This window comes from Meriones unguiculatus, chromosome 7 (genome assembly GCF_030254825.1).
Source record: "Meriones unguiculatus strain TT.TT164.6M chromosome 7, Bangor_MerUng_6.1, whole genome shotgun sequence".
Taxonomy (NCBI): Eukaryota; Metazoa; Chordata; class Mammalia; order Rodentia; family Muridae; genus Meriones; species Meriones unguiculatus.
The window spans coordinates 83,749,415-83,775,887 of record NC_083355.1 but is presented as its reverse complement, the minus strand read 5'-3'; the positions used below and the strand labels follow the sequence as shown (position 1 = coordinate 83,775,887).

Here is a 26,473-nt window from a genome sequence, read left to right as displayed (position 1 = left end):
AGTTCTGTTGGGGAAGGGAAGGGCGATCCGATCTAGACCCTGACGAAGGCCTTCCAACCAGAGGTGAGTCCAGGTGAAAACCTGCCCCTGAGAAACTGGGCCAGGCCGCTGCAAGGGCACCCCAGGTAGTGCGGAGTTGGATGCAGGCTTGGGACAGGATTCGAAGAGAAGCGATGGGACGAAGGAGTCAGGATTGACGAGGTGGGCTGGGTGGGAGCTCACCCCAACCCCGCCACTCAGAGATCTTCGGCGGAAAGACGCAAACCTAGGGTCAGGATCCCTGTACCCCAAGGCTGGGAAGCAGAGCTGGACCCCGCCCCGGCCGGCCGCGGGTCTCCGCCACCTCCCTCCCCCTCCCCCGCTGCGGCGGCAGCGCAGGGGACGGGCGGAGGGGCGGGCAGGGGCGGCAGCCGCGGCTGTCCCCTCCCACCTCTCGCCAGCGCCAGCCTTCCCGGCGCCGCGCTCCCGCCGCAGCCGCGCTTCCCCGCGCCAGCGAGCGAGCGGGCGGGCGGGCGAGGCCAGGCGGGGGCCCGGGCCGCTTCCTCCTCGCCGCCGCGATGGCAGAGGCTGAGCGGGGCTGAGCCCGCAGCCGCTCGCAGCCCCCCACCCCACCCCCCAGGGCCCCCTTGAGTCCCTGCCATGGCGAAACAGTATGATGTACTGTTCCGGCTGCTGCTGATCGGGGACTCCGGGGTGGGCAAGACCTGCCTGCTGTGCCGCTTCACCGACAACGAGTTTCACTCCTCGCATATCTCCACCATCGGTAAGGGGCGGCGTCCCGGGGCGCCCTTCCCTCCCCTCCCGGTAGCTAGCTGCTTCTCCAGCCCCAGCCCAGGAGGGGTTGTGCGCCCCTCAAGGTAGAGGCGGTGGCGCGGGAGGCCAGGGAGAGGGAGTACACCTAGGTGTTAGAGGTGCCCCGACTTGGGTCCCTGAACCCCGGTTCCTGCAGGTGATGGGTACGTGCTGCCTGCAGTCAGGGACTAGGGGTGGGAGTTCTGTCTTCTGGCTGGGGAGCCTTCCCATCCAAGATGAGAAAACCAAGGCGGGTGTAGGCCAGAGTACCCTGAGCTGGGGCAGCAAGATCCACAGCCAGCGAAGTGATACAACCAGCGGCTCCGGATGGGAGGCGAGGAGAACAGAATCGAGTGGGGACCAGTCAAATAAGTCACTGAGGCACCCTTAGTTTGAGGGTGAGTCGATGAGGAGCCAGGATGGGAGCGGGCATAGGGGAGACATTTGTGGTCTAAGGGCAGTTGTGAAGGGAAAGCCACAAGGCGGGACACCTGGAGGAGGACAGAGAAACCGTAGTGCAGAAAGGTTGGGTTTGGGGTGGGGTGGGGCAGCGACTATTGGAAAGAGGGTGGAGGAAGATTGGAGATGTTCAGTCAGCAAGTAGACAGGACCTACCTTAGGCCGGGACAAAGGCCTGGTGGGCCATGAGGGTCACTGTTTGGAGAGTGAGTCAGTGGTCTCTTCTTCACGGGCAAGGGAAGGTCCTCTCTTCCAGGAGCTCTGACGTGAGGGGATTCCACCCATATCTGATTCCAGGTTACCAGACTTGGTCGGCTCTGGAGTAGCCTTCTCATGACTCCTCACAGAAACAACCTGCTGGCTGCTGGTCGTCCAGTAGGGCTCATCTCCTAGAAGGCCCCTTCAGGGAGGGTGCCAGACCTCCTTCAGAGTGTCCTCTTAAGGATTCCTTCTTCCCCCTTCACACTCCTCCCTCAACACACACTCCTTGCCAAGAGAAAAGAAGGTGAGGGTAGTTGTTGTCCACAGAAGCAGAGCCTTGTAGTTGAGGTAGGCATTGTCAGGGAAACCTGCCTTTGGGGACAGCGTGGCCTTGACTATGACTTCAACTTTAATGCCTCTCTGTCTGTTGAATGGATCTAATAATGAGTCCTTCCCGAGGTGTTATACAGATTAAACGAATGAATGTTTGTAACATTAGCGTGTGTGTGACATTGGCTGAGTGCTGGTTGTCTCTCTCACTGAGCTCTTAAGGTCTCCTTGTGTGCTTTGCTCTCATCAAGTCACTTAGACCCAGAGAACAAAAGTTGCCTATATTTCTTCTGGGGCGCTAAGGCCGTCTTCTAAGACAGCCGGGAGCTTGGGTTGGGCCACTGTTTGAATAAGAACCATTTTGGAGAGATTGGAAGGGGCTAGACACTGGACCTTGCCTGAGAGAGGGCTGCCTTCCTCCTTGGAGCCCTTAGGTGCTGGGGGAAGTCGTGGGAGTGATCCAGGGAGTGGCTGAGGAGCCAGATGGGATATGAGAGAGCTTGCAGGCTTGGGGACAAAGGGCAACAGGTTATTACTATGGAAACTTGTGGGGCTAGGAGCTACTGAGCTATCTGCAATGAGCCAAGAGGTATGGGGTCTGGGGCCAGGAGCTATTGAGCTATCTGCAATGAGCCAAGAGGTATGGGGATGGGGGAGGGGGAGATGGTATGTGCCCGGATTTTGCCTGAAGAGCAGTTATTTGCACCCTGGAGTCATGGTTACAAGTGCTAGGAGTGACCTGGACTTTCTTCCCTTTGAGGGCCTTACTGGCTTCCATCCCTTCAGAGGACCCCAGGATCTGTGGATAGTACATGAGGAGTTAGCCTCTCCCTGGAGACTTACTCTCCCACCCCTCCTCAGCAGAGGAAGGAAGGAAATACCAAATGGCCTGCAGAAGCTGTGCTCTCTCTGAAAGAGAGCCATCCCTCACCCCCCACCTCCAACCACTAACCCTTGTCTTTCTGCCTCTTTAACTTCCCTCGGCCATCTTCTTCTGGCTGGGGGAATGCTAGACAGAGCACAGGGATTTCCCCTGAAACCCTCTGGTGCTCATGCATCAGGGCAGTGATGACTCAGGGAGTCGTGCGGTAGGCTTCTATACACCCCCATCACAACCTTTGGCTATTGGCTTAAAACCTATTCCTGAAGTTTATTCTCTGCCACCAGAAGACGGCCAGGCATGCTTCAGGAACCTGGGGTCCATGGAAGATGAAGAAACCGGTCATTCTTCCCTTCAGCCCTTCAAATCTGCCCCACTGGGTTTCTTAAGTGCTTTCTTATTTAAAGCTCAGGGAGGCCCTGTGCTCCACCCCCAGCTTGGCCACCTTTTCCAGCATTAACTACAATTGAAGGGAAAGAGTTGGATGGTCCAGAGAGGCTTTCTCCTTGGATGATTTGGAAAGTTTCCCAAGGAAGGGGCAGCCAGGAGACAAATCAAAGAGCCAGGGAAACGGGGGGCTGCCAGGTCAGATACATAATTTATCCATTAAGAAAAATGTGTGCTTGGAGAGCCCATATCAGGCATTGATCTAGGCATCTTATTTGTCTTGTTTGACTTTTGGATGGAGAAAACAAGACAAATCACTAATTATCGCCAAAGTGAGTTCAGATTCTTGCCTCGTACTGATATCACCTTGGTTGGCTCTTCTATAATTTACTGTATATTCTGCGTAAGAGCCCAGACATTCCATGAAAGAGCCAGCCAGGGAGACTGAGGCATCCAGGTCCTCGCCATCTTTCAACCCTGTACTACTGGTACTCGTACTCCCTTTTGCATGCCGCTGTGCTCCCAGGAGAGAGCTGGTGGGGAGCAGAGCAGCCAGAGCCTTAATGTTCCAGCAGATAAGACTGCCGCATCGGTTACTGTAACGGAGGATTCCCACGAAGGGCCATCCTAGGCATTCTGGGAACATTATAGTCAACCCTTTTCTGCCTGCAGATGACTCTGATCTAGTTGGGGAAACAAGGCCCGGGGAATAAAGAGCTACTGCCAAAACAAGACAACATATCAGAATGCACTTGGTAAAGTACTCTTCAGACAGAAGGGAATGACTCCATTTGGACCACTGCTGCCAGTGAAGGCCCTTCACCACATAAGATGCGCCTGAGGCAGCCGATGAGGGGTGCTGGACTCAATGAGAGCTGCTGCTGCTGGAGTTTAGAAAGGGAGCGAGGGCCCCACGGATTCCAACAGGCAGGGAAGGCTGACGCTGGGTGCTGCCGTGTGGGTTGCAGCGGGTGGGTTCCCGCGGTGGAAGGAGGGGAGCAGATGGAACAGCGTGATCACAGATAACAGAGGTGCGAAGTGTGTGGGTGTCCACAGGCCTCTGGGCAGTCTGGCTGCAGCAGAAGGAAGTTTTTAGGAGAGACCATTCCTCTGCTTGGCTCCGTCTCCTAAACTATAGTTTGAGGGTGAGGCCAAATCATAGGCCTCTTAGTTTTTGTGGGTGGCAGTGCAAGGCCAGGCCATCCGTGAGATAGTAAATGTAGGGTGTAGGGCCAAATAATTAGCAGAGGCCGTCATGGGCCTGGCTATGGCTTGAGCCAAGCAATAGGAGAAAGGTGTTTTGTTTTGTTTTTTAAGGCCCATCCAGATTTTCCACTCCCCTGGGACCAAACAGCTGCCTGTACTGTCCCCTTTGTGACTTGGTTTCTTCTCTTGAAATGGGATGTGCCTCAAACCGTCATCAGCCTGGCACTTCTGCGATTAGGCAGGGAGACATCGTCTGTGGAAATTTGTGTCCGGGTGTCTTCTATAAAGAAGACAGGCTAGGATTGTTTGGTGGCCAGGACTAGGACATAATGCTAACTGGAGGGGATTTTCCAGGGATTGGTTTCAGCCCTCCCAGCCCTAGTCCTCCCTGAGCACACTCACCTGGTCTCTGGGCCTTTTTGAAAAGCCACCCTCTGGCTGCTCTCCTTCAGAGTGAGGAGAGGCCGGGGCCTCTGTCTGGTTGGACTGGTCTGGCTACTGTGGCTTGAGGCTGTTTTCTCTTGCTACTCTAACCAGAACTGGATCTGACTGCCTAAGGCAGATGTCTGTAGGGACTTGGGGGGGGGATAGTGGGGAGAAAGAACCCAGAAAGCTAGGTCTGAGCCCGGACCCAAGTGATCTGACAGACTAAGCAAATGTTTCGATACTGTGACCCCAGGCTCTGCAGGGTTCAAGACGGAAGCGATGGGTACAAATACACAGGGAGGATCAAGGCTCAGTTTTTGCGATCCATGTCTTCGTTAGATCTTACCAGATCTAGGGCAGCTGGGGACCCATCTCCCCTTATTCTGTTCCCCCAGGCCTTGTAGAAAGGAACGGGAGATTCGAAAGCCCCGGGTAGAATGAATGGAAAGGGCCCGCCGGTGACCTGCACTTTCTTAGTTGCCTCACCAGCCCGAATCCTTCAAACACTCGCTTGATCTCTGTGTTTAGTTCTGCAGTTCTAAATAAAAGACAGCACCAGAGCCTTTCTTAATGGTTGCTAGGAAGATGACAGAGGTTAATAGATCCAATGCCCTTGGGAGAGTCCTCCATAAAATCGTAGCTGCTTGTCTGTCTTCTTATTCCTGGCTCGTGAGAATGTTACAGAGGTGAGTAAATGGTCAGTAATGTGCTGTGATGTCACCCTGCTCATCACTCGAAGACTCGTCGTTTGGATACTGTTTCGTGTACAGTACATGTACACGAAACATGTACATGCGGGTGCCCATGCAGGCCAGAGGTCAACCTCAGCTGTCATTCCTCAGAACCGTCCACCTTGGTGGACTCTGGGGCTTGCTGGGCAGGGAACACAGGGATTACAGGCGTGCACTGCCACACCTGGCCTTTGGCCTGCATGCTGGAGGTTGAACTCAGGTCCGCACGCGTGTGCGGCATGCGCTTTACTGACTGAGCTGCCTCCCCAGCCCCATCTGGGCACTATTTATTGAACAGCCAAACACTATGTGTCGGGCATTATGCTAGGGCTAGGGATACAGGGCTAAATGACCAGGAAGAAATCAGGAAGCTGTCTGGCATGCCAGGAGTGCAGGCAGGATCCTGCCTCTGTTCCGCTACTCCCAGCTCTAGTGCTGGCTGCGTCTTTGAAGGAAGAGTAAGGAGGAACAATAGAGTTGGGTAGCCCAGGAGGAAGAAGGTGGCTCTGCCTCAGGCTGGGGCCATTACCAAGACGTCATTCTCTCTCAGCTGCCTGTTCCTCCATCCCGTTCCTCCCCCTTTTAACATAGGCACAGACACAGCTTCCCGCCTTCCCCGGAAGCACAGCTGAAACCTGCAGAAGGTCTGCGCGTCTGCACCACACTCAGATCTGCTGGCTCAACCACGGCTTTGAACACCCCCCCTCCTCTCCTGCATTCCCTGCACCCCCTGCTCCTGCCCCTTCCTTTTTCCTCTCTCCCTGCACAGACAATTTGGCAATGAATTTATAACACGAAGGTCGATATTTGGCCATTACCCTTCTTGTCCTGATTGTCAGCTCTTCCCAGAGTGTCTACTTTTGTAATTTAATGTTTGGACACCCCTCCTCCCCTGCTACTTTTCTGAACAGGCCAAAGGCTTCTCCTTGGCACATTGGCTTAGCCAGTGAACTCAGTCAAAAAAAAAAAAAAATTCCAGGGCTTCTTCCACCTTCGATTCCTTGGGCTGGGGTATATCCACCCTAATTTAGATAAATATTTAGGACAACTAAGTGACTGCCATCTTGACACATGCTCAAACCATCATCCCCTTTCACTTCTTCCAAACTGGCATTGGGAGGGCCCTTCATCCCAGAAATCCCTTCAAAGCCTGACAAAAGGAGCCTCTCTCCTGCAAGCCAAAGGGCAGCGAATGTACACCTGCCCTGCCCAACAGGGAGTTATGCTTCCTCTGCCTATCACCTGGGGGAAGTCTGGGACAGAGGACGGAGGTCGCTAGATGAGGGCTCGTAGGATGGGGTCTGAATGCTATCCTTTTATTGCCATTTTGCTGTAGATTTACGGAGAACTCTGTCATGGGGCGCCATAATCTAGAGAGAGGGCCAGCAGTTGGTTTTGAAATGTGGATTATTCCCTAACTGCTCTTCCTTGATTAAAATTGTCTCTTGGCTGCTCTTTTCTCTTGGCATATATTGCATCCATTCGTTTATTCATTCACTCACTTCCTCATTCATATTTTTCTTGCATGTGTTCAACTTCGTTGAATATTATTTAGTGATCTGTCCTTCTGCCAGATGATGACGAGATGAATAAGATGTCGCTTTGCCTTCCAGGAGCTCACAGGGTCATTGAGAGCCAGGCTTCCAAACAATCAGGATATTACCATGTAACAGGAATGGCATTGCCCTAGTACTTTGAATTCACTAGGTGAGGGATCCCTCCTGGGCAGGTTGATAAGGCTGTGACATTTGAGTAGGATCTTGAAAGCTAAGTCAGTTCCTTACAGAACAGGGGTCAAGGGTAGGTGCCGGAGATGAAGCAATGTGGAGGCTATTTCTCAGCTTGCTGGGGCCAGCAGGGATACCACATAATCCTTCCTGGCTGTGTCTGGAAACCCTGCCCTTTCTACTGTGTGTCTGGATTTGTTAGGGTCAGAGCCTAAGATATTTGATGTTCTTCTCTCTCTCTCTTTCTGTCTTTCTCTGTGTGTGTGTGTTGTATACATGTGTCCATATATGTGTGAGGATCTCAACAAGACACGAGCCTTTATGATTTCTCACTCTGTAAGAGTTAATAATAATATTATATGTAAGGTAATGTTAGCCTCTACGTATTCCTGCCAGCAGGTTCCCGTCACTTCCTCTGCCTGAGGCCCTGATCCTTCAGCTTCAGCACTCTCCCCTCTCCACTGTGCGCCCTTGGTGCTGAGACCTCAGCCCAGACGTGACCTGCCTTGAGAAATTTCCTCCCAGCGGCCTACTTGTTGCTTGTATCCCCGTCTCCCTCTGTCCTGCTCTGGCTTCTTGACCCTCCCTGAAATGATGCATCGCTTTATTTCCTCAGTGTCTCTCCACACTGCTAGAATGATTGCTCTCAGAGCACAGGCTGTAGTCATGGCTTGTTCCAGAGTGCCTCACCTAGTTCCTGACACACAGCAAGCACTTAGGAACTATTTGAACAAACGGATGAATGCATTCCCCTAGAGGGCTTTCACTCTTCCCTAGGACAGTCAGAGAGTATTGGGTTCTGGGGACTCATGAGACAATGAGAAACTCAGTGTGCCAGGCCTGCGGAGGGCTGTGAGAGAAGAGGAGGGAGACTTCTGCAAGGGTGAAACGTTTCTGGTAGCTTCTAGCTCTTTTGCTCAGATGTATCCCATAGGAGAAACAGACATAGCAAGGAGGGTGGCAGTGGCTCCCAGGATCTCCATGTGAGGGAATCTCTCTGGGACATATAAGGATAAGAGGTTGGTATTTTTTTTTTTTTGTAAGATTTATTATTACATACACAGTACATAATAATGTGAACACCGGCACACCAGAAGAGGGCACCAGATCTCATGACAGATGGTTGTAAGTCACGGCGTGCCTGCCGGGAATTGAACTCAGGACGTTTAGGAAGAACAGCCGGTGCTCTTAACCTCTGAGCCATCTCTCCAGCTCGGGGTTGGTATTTTAGGTGAATCAGTGTTGCTTGTTAGTGAAGGGGTAAAATGGCGCTCATCAGCTGAACCAGGCTGCCGCGTGACCTTGCTAGCTCATGTCAACAGCCAGGGAACCCTTGGACTCAAGCCTTGGGGCCACACATTCCTTGCAGTCTCAGGGGGGTCTGTGTTGGACAGGGAGACTCCCACTACCCGACCATAGCCCCAGATGCCTAGGTTTCCAAAGACTGAGCCTGTAAGCTTTCAAGTAAAAGGAAAGGCCTCCAACGATGGATGCCCACCTCTTTCTAATTTTTTACTTAAAAAACTTTTTTTTTTTGTTTTTAAATGGCGGGTGAAATGGCTCAGTAGGTAAAGGTGCCTGAGGCCAAGCCTGCTGATCTGAGTTCAGTCCCTGGGAACACATGGGAGAAGGAGAAAACTGACTTCTGTGAAGTATCCTCCAACTCAGTCTCTCTCTCACACACACAACTCATGTTTGTGTACCACAGCACACATGGATATACAGACACCCACAAAATGAATGTGTAATTAAAAAATTTAAATAATCAATTATTATTAGTGTGTGTTTAGAGGACACACAAGTGTGTGCATGTGTTTGAGCTTTGAAAAAGAACAGCCAGAGTATCGGTGTGAGATTTCCACAGCTCCCAGTGGGAAAACATCAGAATGAGAGCCTTGGCGTCCCGTACTCTGGAGGTTAAAACTCAGCCCTGGAGTAAGTTAGAGCATCAGGATTCTGTCTAGAACAAGGCACCTTCTTGTGTTATTGCTTCCCGATACTTCCACAGCAAGATGATGTGATGGTGACTAATACATTTGCCTTGAGGTCTGCGTGCACCTTTTCCTCAGAACAAAGCCAGAGCGAGGGTCAGTCGGCCCTCCCACAGAGGAGAGAGTCAGTCAGCATGTGGTCCGGGAAAGGGTGAGGTGGGAATCAGCCAGACAGCAGAGGGGTGACAGGTTGGGACACAGTGTTCTCATCCTTTCCCTGAAACCACTGTGTGCCCAGGTCTTTTGTCCTGAATCCTTTCTCTGCTCAGCCTCTGAACTCTCCTTGTATGTTATTCTTGCTCTCACATTCCCCCCAGTTATGGGGATGGGATTATTAGTCCCCTGAGGAGTTTTTGCTGAGTGGGAGGTTTTGAGTCTTGGTTTGGTTTGGTTTTTGTTTTCTTTTGAGAAAAAATTTCAATGCATAGCTTTGGGTGTCCTGGAACTCCCTCTGTAGACCAGGCTGGCATCGAACTCCGAGATCCGCTTGCCTCTGCCTCCTGAGCACTGGGATTAAAGGCGTGCGCCGTCGCTGCCCAGCTGAGAGGGAGTTTTGAAATGAAGATTACTATGAGGTCTGTGTGGAATCAGCCGCCTCCCCGCAGAGGCGCCTCTCCCTAAAGCTTGTGTCAGTGTTGCTCAGGGTGACCTGCTCTGAAGTTACAGCCGAAACCCATGGGAACTGCACGTGCCCGTTTCATGCCAGTTTCATGCCAGGCCAAAGAATGAGAGCATTCACGGGACAGGTGCTTGGTAACTGGAGCCAGCATGGCCTCAGAGATTGGGTGTCTGCCTTGGGTTTCAGTCATACTGGATTGTTCCTTATGTGGCATCTCATTGCTAACAAAAAGGCTCAGGTCACGCTGCTGGCCCTTTGGGCAACGGTTGATCACGGTGATAGCATTTGGCATCCAGAGACGGCCCTGTTTCCACTCAAGCATATGGCACTCAAGTTGGTGGACAGGCAAGCTGGCACCTGGTATTAACCCATGAGGTGCTGGCCGGAGGGAGGCAGCTGCTGATACTCACAGGCACGGCTTGGCTTTGCCAGACTCTGGGTTCCACAGTTGGTGGTCTTTGCTTTTGCTTTGTCTGGAACTCTGCTCTTCTTCTCCCTAGCAGGAAACACTCTCTGCTTCCTAGAGTTCTTTCCATCTCCCAGGTTCCTTCTCTTGGTTTCTGTTCTGGTTTGCTTTCTCTTGCTGCGATAAAACAGGAACCAAAAGCAACTTGGGGGAGGACTTGTTTGACTTACACTTCCTGGTCACAACTGATCAATGAGGGAGCCCAGGTCAAGAACTTAAGCAGGAACGAAAACAGCAATTGTGGAGGAATGTCGCTTACTGGCTGGCTCGCTGGCTCATGCCCAGTAAGCCTTCTTGTACAGCCCAGGCCCACTTGCTTAGGGACTGTGTCGCCCACAGTGGACCTGGCCATTCCATATCTATGACTAGTCAAGAGACTAGTCACATTTTACAGATGTGGTCTCAAGCTGAACAAGGCAAACCTTCAATTGAAGTTTCCTCTGCCCAGGTGACTCTGAGTCGTGTTGAAAAACAAACAAACAAAACAGACTAACCAGGACAGTCCCCATTTTTCTTCTCTAGGGAAGATGGATAAGGCCTTCAGCTAGCCTTTCATAAAGCCCTGTGCTGGCTCCTGTTAGGGGTTTTATACATTATCTCCTGGTCTTCACAGGAATCTTCTGACGCTGGGATTGCCCTCCTCCACCCAACAGGCGAGGAAATGGAGGCCTGGAGAGACTAACCCCACTCCCATGACCACAGAGGCAGAATTAGAAAGCGAACTCTGACCACCCATTGTGGTCCTGTGTCATCGTACCGTCCCATCCCATTCAGTCCCCGAGGCAGGGCTTCTTTGTGTAGCTCTGGCTGTCCTGGAGCTTGTTCTATAGATCAGGCTGGCCTTGAACTCACAGAGATGCACCTGCCTCTGCCTGCCTGGGATTAGTGGCGTGCGCCACCAACGATGGGCTCCCATTGTGTTCTTAACGTAGTCCCTGCACGTTTCTGAGTGTGCCCTCGTCACACTCAGCAGTGGACAGGAAGAGTCCCAGATAGGTCCTGTTGCTTTCTTTTCACAGCCTCCATCGTCACCTCTAGACAAGAGAGCTGGCAAGCCCTTAGGATATTTTTGGAACCAAGTCAACACCAGGTCTTGTCTCTTGCCCCTGTCCTTGTGTCACCCCAGATGCCATTGGCCAGCGAAGAGCCTTGACTGTCTTTTCAGTCACTGGTGGCTGTACCAGCACTGCACGCCAGCCCTGCAGTCTCTGGAAGGTGCTGCAGGAAACTGAGGCACCGGGGGTAGAGACTGTTTAGCCAGGACCCAACAGGAAGAAAAGAAGCCTGAGGTTCCTCAGGCCACAGCCACATGGTGAGGGCGGCGTGTCTTACACCCAGTGCCCGGCTCTGGTGCTTAACTAAAGCATCAGTGTCTGTGAGGTGTTCAGATGGCAGGAAGCAGGACTCTGGTCTTGAGGCACACACGCATTCATGCCCTTCCTTATGCTGTCTGGGGTGGAGGCTAGTACCGTGTTTACACAGAGGCAATGACTTAAAGAAACAAAACAGTCAACAATAACAACAAAAAGCCTTAAACACAAAATATGTCCTCTGGCCCTTCGGAGCTTTATGTCTAGTAGACAGGGCTGGAAGACAACAGTAGGAGGCAGTGAAGATAGGGAACATTGTTTCCAGCTCTTCTTCCCAACTCCCATGGTTGAAAAGTTGCCCGCCACTGTGAGAAGCCGTGAGGCAGCGGTGGACAGTCGGAGGCTGTGGCTCCTTTGAAGTCCTGAGACACTCAGGTATCCCTGAGCAAAGAGGCGTGGCTATGCAGACACTCAGGGGCTGGACTTGAAGGCTGGTCCAAACTGACTCCGAGTACCTGTACGGTGGAGCATCACCAACCCCGGCTCCAGACAGCCTATTCACTATGCACCGTGCTCCTCTCTAGCATCCTTTTGCTCATGTTCCTCCTCATATGACCTGGACAAGCCTTCTGCTTCATCTGGAGGAAGCTGACTGGCTTCTTTCATTCAGAGAGCTTTCTCAAGGGCTGTGTTGTCTCCATGGCCCTTGACCTCCTGGGCGCAAGCAGTTCTCTGGCCTCGGCTTCCCAAGTAGCTGGGACTACAAGCTTGTGCCCCTATGCTGGTTTGTAGGGAGATGGGCTGAAGTTAGTTAGCTAACCCTCCTCGCCCTTGTTGGCCAGGCTACCTCTGGAATCACCAGCAAACCCACCAAGGGGGTGGTCAGGAGCTACCCATACACTAAGAGTACACTGCACCCAAACCTAATTCCTTAAGCAGAGGATTTGGTTCTGCAGCTTTAGCCAGAAAGGTGGTGTGACAGCAGCTGGTTGGGCTTCTGGCACTGGGTTGGGAGAGGCCCCATCTGCCTGACCCTCCCTCCAGAGTTCCCAAAACTTGGGCTACATCTATGCAGAGGTGGTCTGCTGTGTCTGGAGCACCCGGGGTAGAGACAGGTTCTTCCAGTTCTGACTCAGTTATAGGATACCGGCGCGTGAATAAGTTGGTCAGCACATGCCTTACAATAGCAATATCCACACCCACGAGCTTCCCCGGGATTCTGTAGCTAAGAGGCGTTTTTAAATAAAGTGTTATTGTTATGAGCATTGGGTGTGGTTCTCCCCGGAACTGGCTGAGCCCTGAGAGTGCACCTCTTAAAACTTCCTTGTGCGGTTCACGCTGGTCCTCGCCTCCCAAGAGCAGCAGAGTTGTGAGGACCGTGATGGTGAAATCCTCTGTGGGTTGGGCTCTCAGGATTCCAGTCCCAGGGCTTTTAGAAGCCTCGCTCACTGGCAGGAAGGGAGATGTATCAGGAACTTTCCCGTCGCTGTGACAAAAAGCCTCCAGGACCAATGCAACTTACAGAAGGAAGAGTTTATTTAGCTTACGGTTTCGGAGGGATAAGAGTTCGTCATAGCACTAGCAGACAAACAGTGGCTGGAGCAGAAGCTGGGGCTCACAGCTTGAAGCAGGAAGCAGAGAGAGAGAGAGAGAGAGCTCACTAGTAATGGCACCGGGCCTCGAACCTCACGCCTCCCAAGGCTACCCAAACCACCGGGGTAGGGGTAGGAACTCTGGTGAGTCAGATGTTGCCCACGCATTGTTAAATTATACAAACCTTAGGAAGCAAGTGATGGTCTCCTTCCACAGGTAAGCAGATGGAAACTGGGAGAATTAGGACTTGCCCAGAGTCGTACGTCAAGTGCCCGACTCAGGATTCACACCCGGTCTTTCTGACTCCAGGGCTAACCACGGTCTCTCCCCCTACATCATGTTCTCAACCCGTGGGTCTGAGCTCTTTGGGGGATCAAATGATCCTTTCAAAAGAGGTCACCTAAGACCACTGGAAAACAGCTGTCTACATTGTGATTCGTAACAGTAGCACAATTACAGATATGAAGTAACGATGAAAATAATTTTATGGGTGGGGGTCACTATAGCATGAGGAACGGTATTAAAGGGTCAGAACACTAGGAAGGTTGGGAGCCGCTGCTCTACACAGTGCTGATAAAATATAGTTTCTGGGTCTTACTCAAATTATTACTTAGTAGCCAAGCGTGGTGGTGCATGCCTTTGATCCCAGCACTCGGGGAGGCAGAGGCAGTCGGATTGCTGTGAGTTCGAGGCCAGCCAAGTCTACAAAGCAAGTCCACGACAGCCAAAGTTTACACAGAGAAACCCTGTCTCAAAAAAAAAAAAATCCAATAAAATAAATATGACTTAGTAGATTTAGGCAAATCAAGGTAATTATTTTTTTCTTTCTTTTCCTTAATTTTATTTCTTATGTTTTAAGGTAACTGCATTAAATTGAAAAAAAAAAGAAAAAAAATCTCCTGGGTAATTCTAAATTTAGCGGAGGTTCTGCAGAGTACACAATGAAAGAAACTGCCTATGCTGCCTTTCTTGACGGTTCAGGTGCAAAGCTTTTGAACCACGTGGCTGGCAAGCTTAAGATGTGTGGGACTCTCCTGGGAGCTCGTTGAAACCGACTCCTTGGCCTCACATCTCCGGGGTTCTGATTCTCCAAGGCTGAAGGAGGATCCAGGCACTTGCCTTTCTAAGTCCAAGATGATGCTGTCAAGCTGAAAATCCGAGAATACACTTTGAATGCCGGGCTCGGTGGTGCATGCCTGTAATCCCAGCACTCGAGGAGGCAGAGGCAGGCAGATCGCTGTGAGTTCGAGGCCAGCCTGGTCTACAAAGTGAGTCCAGGGCAGCCAAGGCTACACAAACAAACAAACAAACAAGAATACACTTTGAAAATTACTGTCCAGAGAGCTCACTGGTTGAGGTCTGATGTTCGGACCCTGAAGCTTGATACAGTTCCTTGGGCTTCATCTCACACCTCCTGAATTCAAACCTGTGTGAATCGTAACTCTGCCTTAGTGAGGCCAAACGTGAGCAAACCCTGGGGCTGAAGTAGATGGAGAATAGCCCTCTTTCCTAAGATAAAAAAGCAGCAAGAAGGAGGAGCTTTGTGTTAGGATGAGCAGCGGGGAGGACTGGATAGGGGACTCTTCTGTGAGAAAGAGAGAGAGATGGTAGGCCTGAGAGGAAATGCTGTGGAAAGGTACTCTGCCGACCGTCAACGTGAGGAGAAGGCGCAAGGGGGCTGAAGCCTTTGGTAGGGAGGACAGTCATGAGGATGTGACAGGTGAACCCATCTGAATAAATAGTTCGCTGAGCGGCCAATAGGCTGAGGTGGGAAAGCTCGAGCCTCCAGGGGACTCTGTCAGGTGTAGCCTGCGTTTGTCTACTTTATAGGTTCATCTCCACCCTTCCCCCTTTTTCTTCTTACTTTTTAACCTCCTAACTCTAGGTTATGAGAGAAAAAAAGCATACAGAGGAGAAAGGGAGCAATGTCACCCTTAGACTACTTCCTGCTGATTAGGATATCGAGCTCCTTGGGGCAATTTGGATCTTCACAGTCAGGCTAATCTCTTCTTCTTCCTTCTTTGTGGGTGCCTGCTTAACAAACCGCCACCAACAACCCACCCCACCCGTCAGGGCCCTGGCATTTACATACCCGCTGAGAAGCCCCCAGACTTCCAAAGTCACAGAACTGCAGAAACTACCTGCAGCTGGTAAATCATGCCTCTGTTAGAGCGGGAGGTGAATCATAGCCAGCTGCTGTGAAGCAGGCCCACATCCCCAACACCTGGGACTAAAACAAAAACGTTCTTATAATAAAAAGTTGTTTTTTTTAAAAAAAGTTAAAATTCCCAAATTCTCACTACAGTCAGTCTAGTGTTTTGATTCTGTCTTGTAATGGAAAAACAAACAAAACAAACAAACAAACAAAAACCAACAGCCATGCAGACTAGAGGAAGGTCTGGGGTCAGCGTAGGTTAGCTACGCTGCCTGGGTTAGCACACGGTACTGTGAACCAGGGTTCAATGGGTAGGATGGATACAATGGAAAGTTCAAGATGTAGAGAAACATAAAGTAGCAGTAGTAATGGAGAGCCCCAGGCTATTCTGTCTTTTTATTTAAAGGAAAACACGGGGGAAATCCTTCAGATTAATACCTATGAGTTGGCCAAGAGGAAGCCCTTCAAGTCTCAGTCATATTAAAGCAGATTTAGGCGTGGGTAGGTTGCAGTCCAGCCTGGAAGAGTGGAGGTTGCTGGGATCCCAGAAGATCCCAGGACTTCCTTCCTATGTACCTCCGAAGTAAGGGATGAGGACTGAACAGGAGCCAGGCCCAGCACTCGCTCCTGTGAATTCCACATCCGCTTGCCCTTTCTGTGCCTCTAACAGCTCTGATAGCGTCTCCCCCTCCCTCCTTCTCTCACAAGGAAGTAGTGTGGGAGGCTCCCCTCTCAGCCCAGCCCTTCCTTCTCAAGGACCCACGGGAAACCAGGAAGTGAAACACAGTATAGAGGCTTACTTCTCTTTTAGTTGACGGGTTTGTATCCCTGTGACAAAACACCAGGCAAAAACGACTCTCGGGAGGAAGAATAATTATTTTGGCTCACGGTTCGAGGGCCACGGTGGCGGAAACTTGAGGGGCTGCCACATCGCATCTGCAGTCTAGAAGCAGGAGGAGATGAACACTCTTGCTCTGCTTGCCTTCCTGTTTTGATTTGTTTGTTTATTTGGTCGACTGGTTGAGTTTTTTGTTTATTTGTTTTCGAGATAGGATTTCTCTGTGTAGCCTTGGCTGTCCCGGACTCGCTTTGTAGATCAGGCTGGCCGAGAACTCACAGAGATCCACCTGCCTCTGCCTCCCAGGGTGCTGGGATTACAGGCGTGCACCATGGCGCTTGGCGGCCTTCCTGTTTTATTCAGCCTAAGACTCCAACCGCTGAAATGGCATCACCCACGTTTAGGCTGAGTCTTCCCAGCTCAGTTGATTCCATCTAGAGACTCCCACATAGATGGTCCAAGAGGCTGCGGTCTCCAGATCCTGTCAAGCTGACAGTGTTAACCAGCACCCCTTCCATGTAGGGTTAACATGCTAGCTTGTAACTTCCCCCTCACTCCAAGATGCCGTACAGGAGGTAGCATGCATTCCAGCATCAGCCAAGTCTGTTTCTGAAACTGATACGGGCTGTGAAACCTCAGGCAGGTTGTTTGCATCTAGGCCTTTGTTTCCTTCCTATTCCCCTCTGTGAGGGAGGGGACAGCATGTCATCGTTGCTGTGCCCACACTGAGATGGAGACCTGTGCAGAGCACAATGGAACTTTTCACGGATGTTCAGCAGAGGCGATAAAACTGCCTGTTCCTTCTCTCCTACGAATGCTTTGAGCAAGGCATGCTCCTGAGGAGGCTGTGAGTGTGAGCTAGGTTTATTATATAGGAAATTCCCTGCATCTTCTTGGAAGAAGGTACCATACTTTGAAACAACTAGAACTTCTCCATTCTTCATTCCCTCTCATGTCAAGTTCTGGGGGGGAAGGGGGTGCCAATCCCTTTTAACTGTTTGTCCAAGGAGGGAGGAAGCAGGCTGCTGCCTCCCACCAGGGGCAGGTGTCCCTCTCCTTTTATCCTCTTCCTCTTCGTCACCCTTTCTCTTTACGCAGGGAAGAGTGCCATTTGGAAAAGTACAGCTGAAGAGATATGAATCAGCTCGGGCAGGCAACAAATGATTCACGTCTGACCAACTTGATTTAGTTCAGGGCTTCCATTCTGAAGCTTTTTCTCCCTTCTAATTAAACAACGATTGCTCTTGGTGGGTGGGAGGGAAGAGGCTGACTTTAATGTCTGTGTTTGTGAAAGGCCGGGGTCGGGGGAGATAAGAGAACATCCTTTCCTGCTCGGCAAAGCCCAGATGTGGGAGTAGAATGGTGGCAGTGTGGGGCGTGCTAGCACCCTTGGGACCTTCTGGTGACAGTCCACAGTAGTACCTTTCCCGTGTCCCCCAGCTGAAGACTGTGGAATACGATGCTCCGTGACAGTGCTTGCAGAAAATGCATGAACCTTTCCACTTACCCCGTTAGACCTAGCTCTTGAATCACTGGGCACAGTGCCTGGGTGCAGCTGGGGCTGGGAAAGGCACAGTGAGCTAAGCATCTCTCCTCGTCCTGCCAGCACGCACAGCTAAACCCGATGCCGCGGACGGTGCTCCTGCTCTTACTGTAGATTTCCTCAGATGTTTCCTTTGAGCTTGTCTTCAGGGCCTTGGGGGAAGGAACCTGAGGATTCTGGGTTTTCTGTGCCTTCCTGCTTCTTCCTCACCACCTCACAGGCCCCGGGCACCTGCCACATGCCAGGCACTGCACCAGGTCAATGACAGCTGTAGTGGCGTGTGCGGGCCAGCGCTGCGACTCTCAGGGTCTTCTCAGCAACCCGAAGATAATTTGTTTCTTTCCCCCGACTCTGTAGCCCTGGATGTCCTGTAGACATCCTGTAGTTCAGGCTGGCCTCGAACTCAGAGATCCATCTGCCTCTGCCTCCCCAGTGCTGGGATTATAGGCGCAAACCACTGTCGCCACTACCACCAGGATGTTCCCACTTTTACTGTCGAGGAAATGGAAGCCTAGGAAGTAAGGTAGCCGCTTGGTTAAGTGGACACCCCGTCCAAGGCTCTAGGTGCCTTTTAGGGTCAGTTTAGAGGTAAAATGTTAAGAGAAGGCGCTTTCTCCAGGTTGCCTCTTTGTTACATTAACCAGAGCATCTCGGCCTTCTTCCTGGGAGCCCTTCCTAACTTGTTTGCTTTTTCCAGGTGTCGACTTTAAGATGAAGACCATTGAAGTAGATGGCATCAAAGTGCGGATACAGATTTGGTGAGTTGGGCAGTAGGAGGAGGCAGGTAAAGCTGCCCCAGAGTGTGTCTGTCATTGGTAAAATCTCTAAGCTTCATCCAAGCTAATGGGGCGATGTCTATGAAGAGTGAGATCAGAAACCCCTATCCCTTGTTCTGTGGACCTTAATCTCAAAAACGATGGGACTATGAAAATTTAGTGAAGTCGTTGTGGGTTTATTTCAGAATCAGGCTCAACTCGAGCTGTGCTACCTGAAGGCTTACTTAGGTTGGGACTGCTTTTTGAGAGCGCCTCAGTGTAGTTCCCACTGCTGGCCACTAGCGGCTGCTGTGGCTTTCTGGCCTAAAGGTCTCGGAAGCCCTTAACAGTTCATGGCGCTACCCTGAGATCCTAGAATGCCATGATAATTGCCTTTAGAGATGCCCTAGGCATTGGGTGTGTGACAGATCCTCCCATCTGGCCAATCATGGCCACAGTGGCTGAGTTCCGCAGAGCCATCTACGGCTCAGTGAGAGTGTGGGTCCTGAAGTGGTCCAGGCCTTGGGGCTTTGCCCATGCTGGTAACAAGGACCAAGGCCCTCACTGCAGACTCACTGCAGATGTGTTTGGATACTCCTGGGGATTAGAGCACTGCTAAGTTTTCACCCTGAAATTCCACAGCATCTTCTCCTAGAGTACGGTGAGGGGGGGGGCTCCCAGCTTTTTCTCCTCCCTCATCTTTTGTCCCCACCGTCCCTTCTCTGAGGGACTGGCTTTTTCTTACAGGGACACAGCAGGGCAGGAGAGGTACCAGACCATCACAAAGCAGTACTATCGGCGGGCCCAGGTGAGCCACCATTTCAGGGTTAGAGCTGGGAAGCTGCCACCCACCCTTCCAGCACTGGGTGTTCGGGATGCCTGCATCACTGAATCCTGAGGGGCCTTCAAGCTGCCTGCTGGGGAACCTCAGCTTTTCACTAACCGTTCTCCAACTATTCACAAACCGCCTAGTGTAGCTGGGTTCTTCACGCTCACAACCCCTGCTCTCCAGCCTCTACCCCAAGCCAAAGGGCCAGGTTAAATCATTCGGTGGCCTCCTATCTACGAATTCCACGAGGGGCCTACAGGGCGGCGGCTGTGAGCAGCCAAGGGAAAGGGGATCTGGTGTGGATGCTGAGGGGTTCTCACTGTAGGCAGGGAGAAGGGAGAGTGGGCTGGACACAGAAGGCCCACCCGCCTACATGACTGCACGTTCTTCTGTGTACATCTGTCTCCCTCTTTGTCTTTCTCTCCCAGGGAATATTTTTAGTCTACGACATTAGCAGCGAGCGCTCTTACCAACACATCATGAAGTGGGTCAGTGACGTGGATGAGGTAGGAGACACTGCCCCACTGATGGGGTCGGGGGAAGGTGCTTAGGGAAAAGCAAAACAAGGCCACAGGACAAAAGCAAGCTGTAAGGTTGGTCAAACAACCTTGCCTTTTACAACTTTGGATAGAGACTTTTGAGTAAGCCGGGTGGAAAAAGCTGACATTCCCATACCCTTACGCACTATGTCCTCCAGTGCCCCTAGAGCCCTGTCTTTCCTGGAGAGATGCATTAGTCCCAAGACTGCCTCATGGGCAGCTTCCTTCCCCAAACCTCTGGACCAGGCAGAATTGCACGTGTGGGCTTCTAGACCTGCTTCTGCACATGGGGGGAGCCTTGGCAAGCCACGTCAGCTCCCTGAGTCCCCAATCCCTCATCTGTCAAGTAAAGGCTTCGTGAAGTCCCCTGTCCTTTGCTGCCAGACACCATTTGTTCAACCCAATAAGGCATCTGTATTAGTGTCCTCCCTCTACCCTAAGATGTCCCTGTGACACTCTTGGGGTCAGCCGTGGTATTACAGTCACCATGACACTCCATCCCAGACACTCAGCAGAAGCCGAGAACTGCAGACAGTACCAAACCCTTTATGTGCTGGGTTTCCCTAATCTTGAATACCTGTGACAAAAACATATAAGTCAGACACGGTTAAAAAAAAAAAAGAAAAAAAAATCAACAACAATAATCGCAAGATTGCAATGTGCCGTAAAAAGAGTTACTTCTGAATTGCTTATTTCTGGAATTTTGCATTTAATATTTTTAGATCAAGGCTGAGTGATGGTAGTTGAAATTGTGGAAAACAAAACCATGGATAAGGGGGATAGGAGCTCCACTGTTCTTGGAGCCTACTCTGTCTCTAGGGTTCTTGACCGAGGTGGTTTGGAGGACAGTGGAGACTGTGTGGGGGAGCTGGGAATGAAGAGGAGCGCTCACGTAGGTCCACCCCGTTTTCTCCCTAGTACGCACCAGAAGGGGTCCAGAAGATCCTCATAGGGAATAAGGCTGATGAGGAGCAGAAACGGCAGGTGGGCAGAGAGCAAGGCCAGCAGGTACGTGACGCCCACCCTTCACAGCTTCTGTGGTATTTTCAGGGTCTGTCCTGAGAGCAGGGACCCCAGAGTGCACCCACAACCCAGCACTGGGGACCTGACATTCTCGAGAGTTTGCTTTCTGGTCCTTAGGATGATGACCAAGGTGCACACGGGGTGGGCGGGGGGAGTAAGACCAACAGCAGCAGGTCCAACACTAGCAGGGCCAAAACCCCCCCTAAGCAGGATGATACTGTGCTCAGGGTCACCTCTGTGAAAGGGATGAGAAAGGGAATTACTGGCACCTTTAACAGCATCTGTGCACAACTGACCTTTTGCAGTGAGGTGGGGGTCCCCCCCTCCACACACTGACCTCCTGACTCCACATGCCTGGAAAGCGTGGGGATGAGGGTCCCCAGATAAACAAGCCACAGGGCAGAGATGTGGCCACTCATGGAGAGAGACCATTCTCCCACACCACAGAAAGGCCGATGACCAGAGTCAACCCCGCACCCTGAGCTCCTCATGAGTTCTTCCCTCCCTCTCTAGTCAGTAGCAGTCCTTAAAAGAAAGTTGATTTTGGGGGAGGGAATAAAAACGAATAGAAGCCAGGTATGGTAGCACATACCTTTAATCCCAGCACTTGAGAGGCGGAGGCAGGAGGATCTCTGTGAGTTTGAGGCCAGCCTGATCTATAAAGCGAGCTCTGGACAGCCAGGGCTACACAGAGAAACCCTGTCTCAAAAAACAGAAAACAAACAAACAAACAAACAAACAAACAAAAATGGTCATTAAAATGTGAAAGTAGGGGCTGGAGAGATGGTTCAGAGATTAAGAGCACTGCTTGCTCTTCCAGAGGTCCTGAGGTCAATTCCCAGCAATCACATGGTGGCTCACAACCATCTATAGTGAGATCTGGTGCCCTCTTCTGGCGTTCAGGTGTACATGCAGGCAGAACATTGTATACGTAATAAACTAAATAAACCCTTAGAAAAAGAAAAGAAAGTAGAGGAAAACCCTACAAGAGTAACTTTGTTTATTGAGCGTGTAGCCTTGGGGTAAGTGCTCTTAGCTGTGTGACCACATTTAGTCATTCTACAACTGTGGATACAGACACCATGACTGCCCTTTAACAGAGGATGAAGTGGGGGCTTAGAGAGAATATTGATAGTGACCAGTTTTACAGCTCTTGAGTAGCAGTGCGGCACCTAGACTGGTCTGTTGTACTCAGAGCCCATGTTTCTCATCCATATGGCACATGTTGTTTTTGTGTCATGATGTACTGGTGTGCGTGCGTGTGTGTGTGTGTGTGTGTGTGTGTGTGTGTATGTGTGTGTGAGAGAGAGAGAGAGAGAGAGAGTGAAAGAAAGTACCATGTTCACAGGTGTGTGTGTAATTGTGTGTGTGTGGAGATTTGGACGAAATGGCTGTGTTGGTAGAACATCTTGTCCCATTCTTTTGCCAGCCTGTGCCTTAAAAAGCTTCCCCACCCCCGTTTCCCAGGACGTGAGGCATTGAGTCACCATCTCAGGGCTGCGCGGTGAGGCACGCGGCGGCAGGAGCTCACACCGGGTGTTATGGGCCTCCCTTCCCTCACTGACTCTCTTTCAGAAATACCCTTGTCTTGCAGCTGGCTAAGGAGTATGGCATGGACTTCTACGAAACAAGTGCCTGCACCAACCTCAACATTAAAGAGGTGAGAATACTGGGGGCTGCTCTCCTGTCTCTAGCTGAGCCGGAGCCTGGAAGGGTGGGAGAGTGAGAAGAGATGGCAGATGGGCTTGGAAGGATGGCCCAGTGGTTAAGAGCACTGGCTGCTCTTCCAGCAGGCCCCAGGTTTGATTCCTGGGACCCGCATCGCAGCTCACAACTGTCTGTAATTCCAACTCCAGAGGATCTAATACCCTCACATCAATACACATAAGATCATTTTCTTTAAAAAAAAAAAAAAAAAGAGAGAGAGAGAGAGACGGCAGGTAGGAGCCAAGATAAGATGGAGACCCCTCGGGTAGTTATAGGCTTACCAGACGCAGAGACAGATATGCTGGTCTAACCTGTGCTCCTTGGCTTCCCAGTCCTTCACTCGCCTGACAGAGCTGGTGCTGCAGGCCCACAGGAAAGAGCTGGACGGTCTCCGAACACGAGCCAGCAATGAGTTAGCCTTCGCAGAACTGGAGGAAGAGGAAGGCAAACCCGAGGGCCCAGCGAACTCTTCAAAGACCTGCTGGTGCTGAGGGTCCTGTGTGGAATTCCCCCCACATCTCCCTTCCCCCAGGAGGCACGCGGAAGCAGGGAAGCCTGGGCTTTGCTCACCGCTGTCCTTTCGTTTGATAACCCTGTTGAAAACCAGTAGCTGCCACTCCCCTGCCCTGGCCCCGTGAGCAGCTCTGCTGTGGTCTCCGAGCAGCCTCCTCCCCCAGCCCCTCTATCCCAGAGTGGCAACCTTCCGGCCTGTTTCCCAGCCACAGGCCTGCTGTGACACCCAAGAATGTGCCGCAGCCATCTCGCCAAGCTCCTGGGACAATGGTCAAGGCCACTCGAGGACTCTGTTCTTAGCGCATCTCGTGTACTCTCTCTGCTTTTTCTCTTCTTTCTCCGCTCCCCTCCCTCCCATGTATTTTGCATCCATGCCTCCCTTCCTCCTTTGCCCGTGTGTCCTGCTGAGCTGCTGCTGTTGCAGTTCCTTCCCTCCTTCCTACCTTCCTGACTCTGCCTAAGGGAACGGACCCAGGCCCTGCCCCTGGGAGGATGCCTCACCCTGCTCTGGGGGGGGGGGGGGCCAAAGGCTAAGGGTGCTTCTTCCTCCCCACTGCTCGTCCTTGTGCCGTGGGCTGCCTCCCCAGTGACCTGAGAAAGTAGAACACTGAGGTGGCAGGACCACACGACTAGGTGGTCCTCAAGCCTGGCCTGGCCTACTCTGCCTTTGCCTTCTGCTGGTGTTTTGGCCTTGATTGGCTGCCTCTGTGGGGAACTGAGTCCGGAGGATGAGGGGTGGCGGGGATAAATCACCTCTAGTCTCTACCTCCCACGCGGTGAGTACATCGCCTCGTCCCTGGATTCCTGAATTTAAAGATGGGGATCAAGGCCTGAGGACACCAAAGGGAAGGGGAGCCCGAGGGTAAGACACTGTAGAGTCAACTCTGAACTCTAGAAAGAGGCAAAAGCTGGTGTGAAGGGACAGCTCCTGAATGGCAGGGTAAGAACTGGGGCAGAGGGCACTTCCCGAAACAGTGAGCATTAGCCCGGGTGCAGTGGCGCAGGCCTGAGTCCCAGCACTCTGGGAGGCAGAGGCAAGGGGGTCACCGTAAGTTCAAAGCCAGCCTGGTCTACAAAGGGAGTTCAGGACAGCCAAGGCTACACAGAGAAACCCTGTCTCAAAAAAAAAAAAAAAAAAAACAAAAACCAGTGAGTGTTGTGGGGGCAGCAGGGCATCCTGTGTAAGAACATTTACCCAGACTCCTTGGCAGAGGTGGGAGGTGACAGAACCACGTCACTCTTCTTTCACTGAACCCAGCCTTCGGAAGTTAAGGTTTGCCTAGGTCCCTGAGTGTGTGGGCAGCAGATCGTAAAACACAGGAAGAGAAGAGCAGGTATGGGTAGAGGTTCTTGGTACCCTGCCTTCCAACACTTCCTCCTCTCGCCCCTTTACTCCTAAGTAGGTTTATAGCTTTGCCAACTGCTGTGTAGCTACCAAGGGAGGGAAAGGGACACCCTCCTCCAGAGTTCTATGCTCAGGAAGTTTCTTTAAACCTGTGGTCCAGGAGTACCTTGAAGGAAGCCCCTGAAAGAATGGAAAAACAAAACACAAAAACCCTGCAAGGGTTTGTCCTTACATTCCCAAGGTGGGAGGAGCTCAGGTAAGAAATTAGTCCCAAGATGCACTGTGTGGCTAGGGCAGGAGCCAGAGCAAAGGAAGAACTGGGCATTGATTGAGCATTCACTGACCAGGGACCTTTCAAATCCAGGGCTCAGATGGGAAGATAAAGAGCCTCACGCCCTTTAAGTCTCCCCAAAACAGGGTTGTAAATGCAATCAAGGAAATTACTTCCTGACTTAGCCAACCAGGAAACAGGCGGCAGGAGAAAGCAGCTCGGGATTTCTGGTGGAGGGAAAAGGAGTGGGAACAGTAGTCCATTGTTGACTAATGAGGAAGGCAGAGAGCCAGGTCTGAGATTGGACCATGACTGACTGAGTCATCCAGCAGGTGAACAGACCTGCCTTCAGCCAGGGACCCAAGGAGGATTTATACAGGACAATGGCCCAAACCTGTGGCGAGTGTCACTGTCTTGCTGTCCCAGCCCTTTGAGAAAGGACTTGGTTTTTGATGTCCTAAGGCATCTGGGAAGGAAAACACAGGGCTGGGATTCTGTGGACTCTGCATCTCGTCAGAGCTCTGAAGTATGGCAGAAGAACCGGGAGGTGGAGTAGACCTGTGCTTGCTCTATTCCAGAGGTTGCCTCGCCCTAACTGCCAGTCTGGGGGCGGGGGTGGCTTGGGCTGTGTCATTGGCCTCAACTGTCCAGCAGGCTTTTCTGGCCTGAGATCAATTCGCCCTGGTACACCACCTGAGTCCCCCTATCTCCCTGTGATGGGTGAACTTCGTGTACTGTGTCTTGGGTCCATTATATGAATCGTGAGCAGGGTTCATCTATTTTAAACACAGATGTTTACAAAATAAAGGATATTTCAAACCATAGGTGTGCATGCCTGTATGAATCTCTTGGAGAAGGTGTTATGGGACCCTGGTGATGACACGGGAGGCAGAGAGAAAACTGATAGAAGAGGCCCCGGGAGCCTAAAGCCACAACAAGATGACAATGGAAGTGGTGAGCTTTGTCTGTCTTCCCTAGTGACACCTGCAGAAGAGTCCAAAGCAAAACCCCCACTGCCCTTCTGTGAACTCACAGGAGGAGGCTTATGACGGGGAGTGGGGAATCTTTAAAGGCAAGATGGTGGCCATCTGCTGGGGGTGGATCAGGAAAGTCCTTCCTGAAGGCATTAGGAAGGTTTGGCTAATGTTTCAGATTTATGCCATCGAATACCTCACGGGAGCAGAAGCAGACTGGAACCTGGGAAGATGAGGTACGGATATTGGAGACAGTCATGGGAGTAAGCGTAGAAGGAAGAAGGAAGGAATGAAACATCAGGGCAATCGTGGTCCCAATCTCTGTACTCTAAAGAGCCCTTGCCGTAATTCTGAACACTTCCTCTTTGGGAGGGAGCGGTTAAAACAGGTTCTCAGAGAGCTTTAAAGACTTGACCAAGGGCCCCAAGCAAATAGCAGAGTTGTGCCTGAAGACCAGTGCCTTGGCCTCTCTAGAATCTGGATTCTAGATACCTATCTAGAAAAATCTCTACAAGCCATTCTCATTTGCAGAGAACCGCCCACGTAGGTTTTTCTGTGTACACATGGAGACAGATAATCTTAGGCATACCTCAACAGTTTTACTGCACCCATGAGGCCCCCATGTTTTCTTGGAGAAGAGGAAGTACAAAGCTATTCATTCCGCACTCAAGACTCATGGCTTGACTGAAGAGGGCTTGCAAAGGAGCATCAAACAAAAGGCGTCTTTCTCTTTCTCTCTGGAATCCTGGGGTGCTGGAGGAAGCTCTAGGTTGCAGAGAAACCTGGCAGATTACTATCAAGTTCTTATTTCCATTCCTGTCACATCCTTCTGACTCCATAGCTTGGTAGGGACATTTACTGGC

The 26,473-nt window shown here is 51.5% G+C and overlaps 1 protein-coding gene across 2 annotated transcripts; it reads left to right on the top strand.

The window, feature by feature from the left end:
- Rab15 (RAB15, member RAS oncogene family) lies at positions 1–25,460 on the top strand. Of its 2 annotated transcripts, none has more exons than XM_060387699.1 (7): positions 1–63; positions 18,352–18,412; positions 19,157–19,217; positions 19,667–19,744; positions 20,696–20,785; positions 22,395–22,460; positions 22,840–25,460. In XM_060387699.1, the coding sequence occupies exons 2-7, from the start codon at positions 18,366–18,368 to the stop codon at positions 22,996–22,998; spliced, it is 501 nt and encodes a 166-aa protein (XP_060243682.1). In that variant the 5' UTR covers positions 1–63; positions 18,352–18,365; the 3' UTR covers positions 22,999–25,460. The 2 variants fall into 2 exon arrangements, with proteins under 2 accessions (XP_060243682.1, XP_021491206.1); XM_021635531.2 differs by lacking the exon at positions 1–63 and adding an exon at positions 396–763.
- The last annotated feature ends 1,013 nt before the right edge of the window (positions 25,461–26,473 follow it).

What these genes read in the sequence shown, in the direction of transcription:
- Rab15 (XM_021635531.2), top strand. Translation starts at nt 640, where the DNA reads ATGGCGAAACAGTATGATGTACTGTTCCGGCTGCTGCTGATCGGGGAC. An exon ending in CTCGCATATCTCCACCATCG is followed by an intron (nt 764 to 18,351) that starts GTAAGGGGCGGC and finishes TGCTTTTTCCAG; the next exon opens with GTGTCGACTTTAAGATGAAG. An exon ending in AAAGTGCGGATACAGATTTG is followed by an intron (nt 18,413 to 19,156) that starts GTGAGTTGGGCA and finishes TTTTTCTTACAG; the next exon opens with GGACACAGCAGGGCAGGAGA.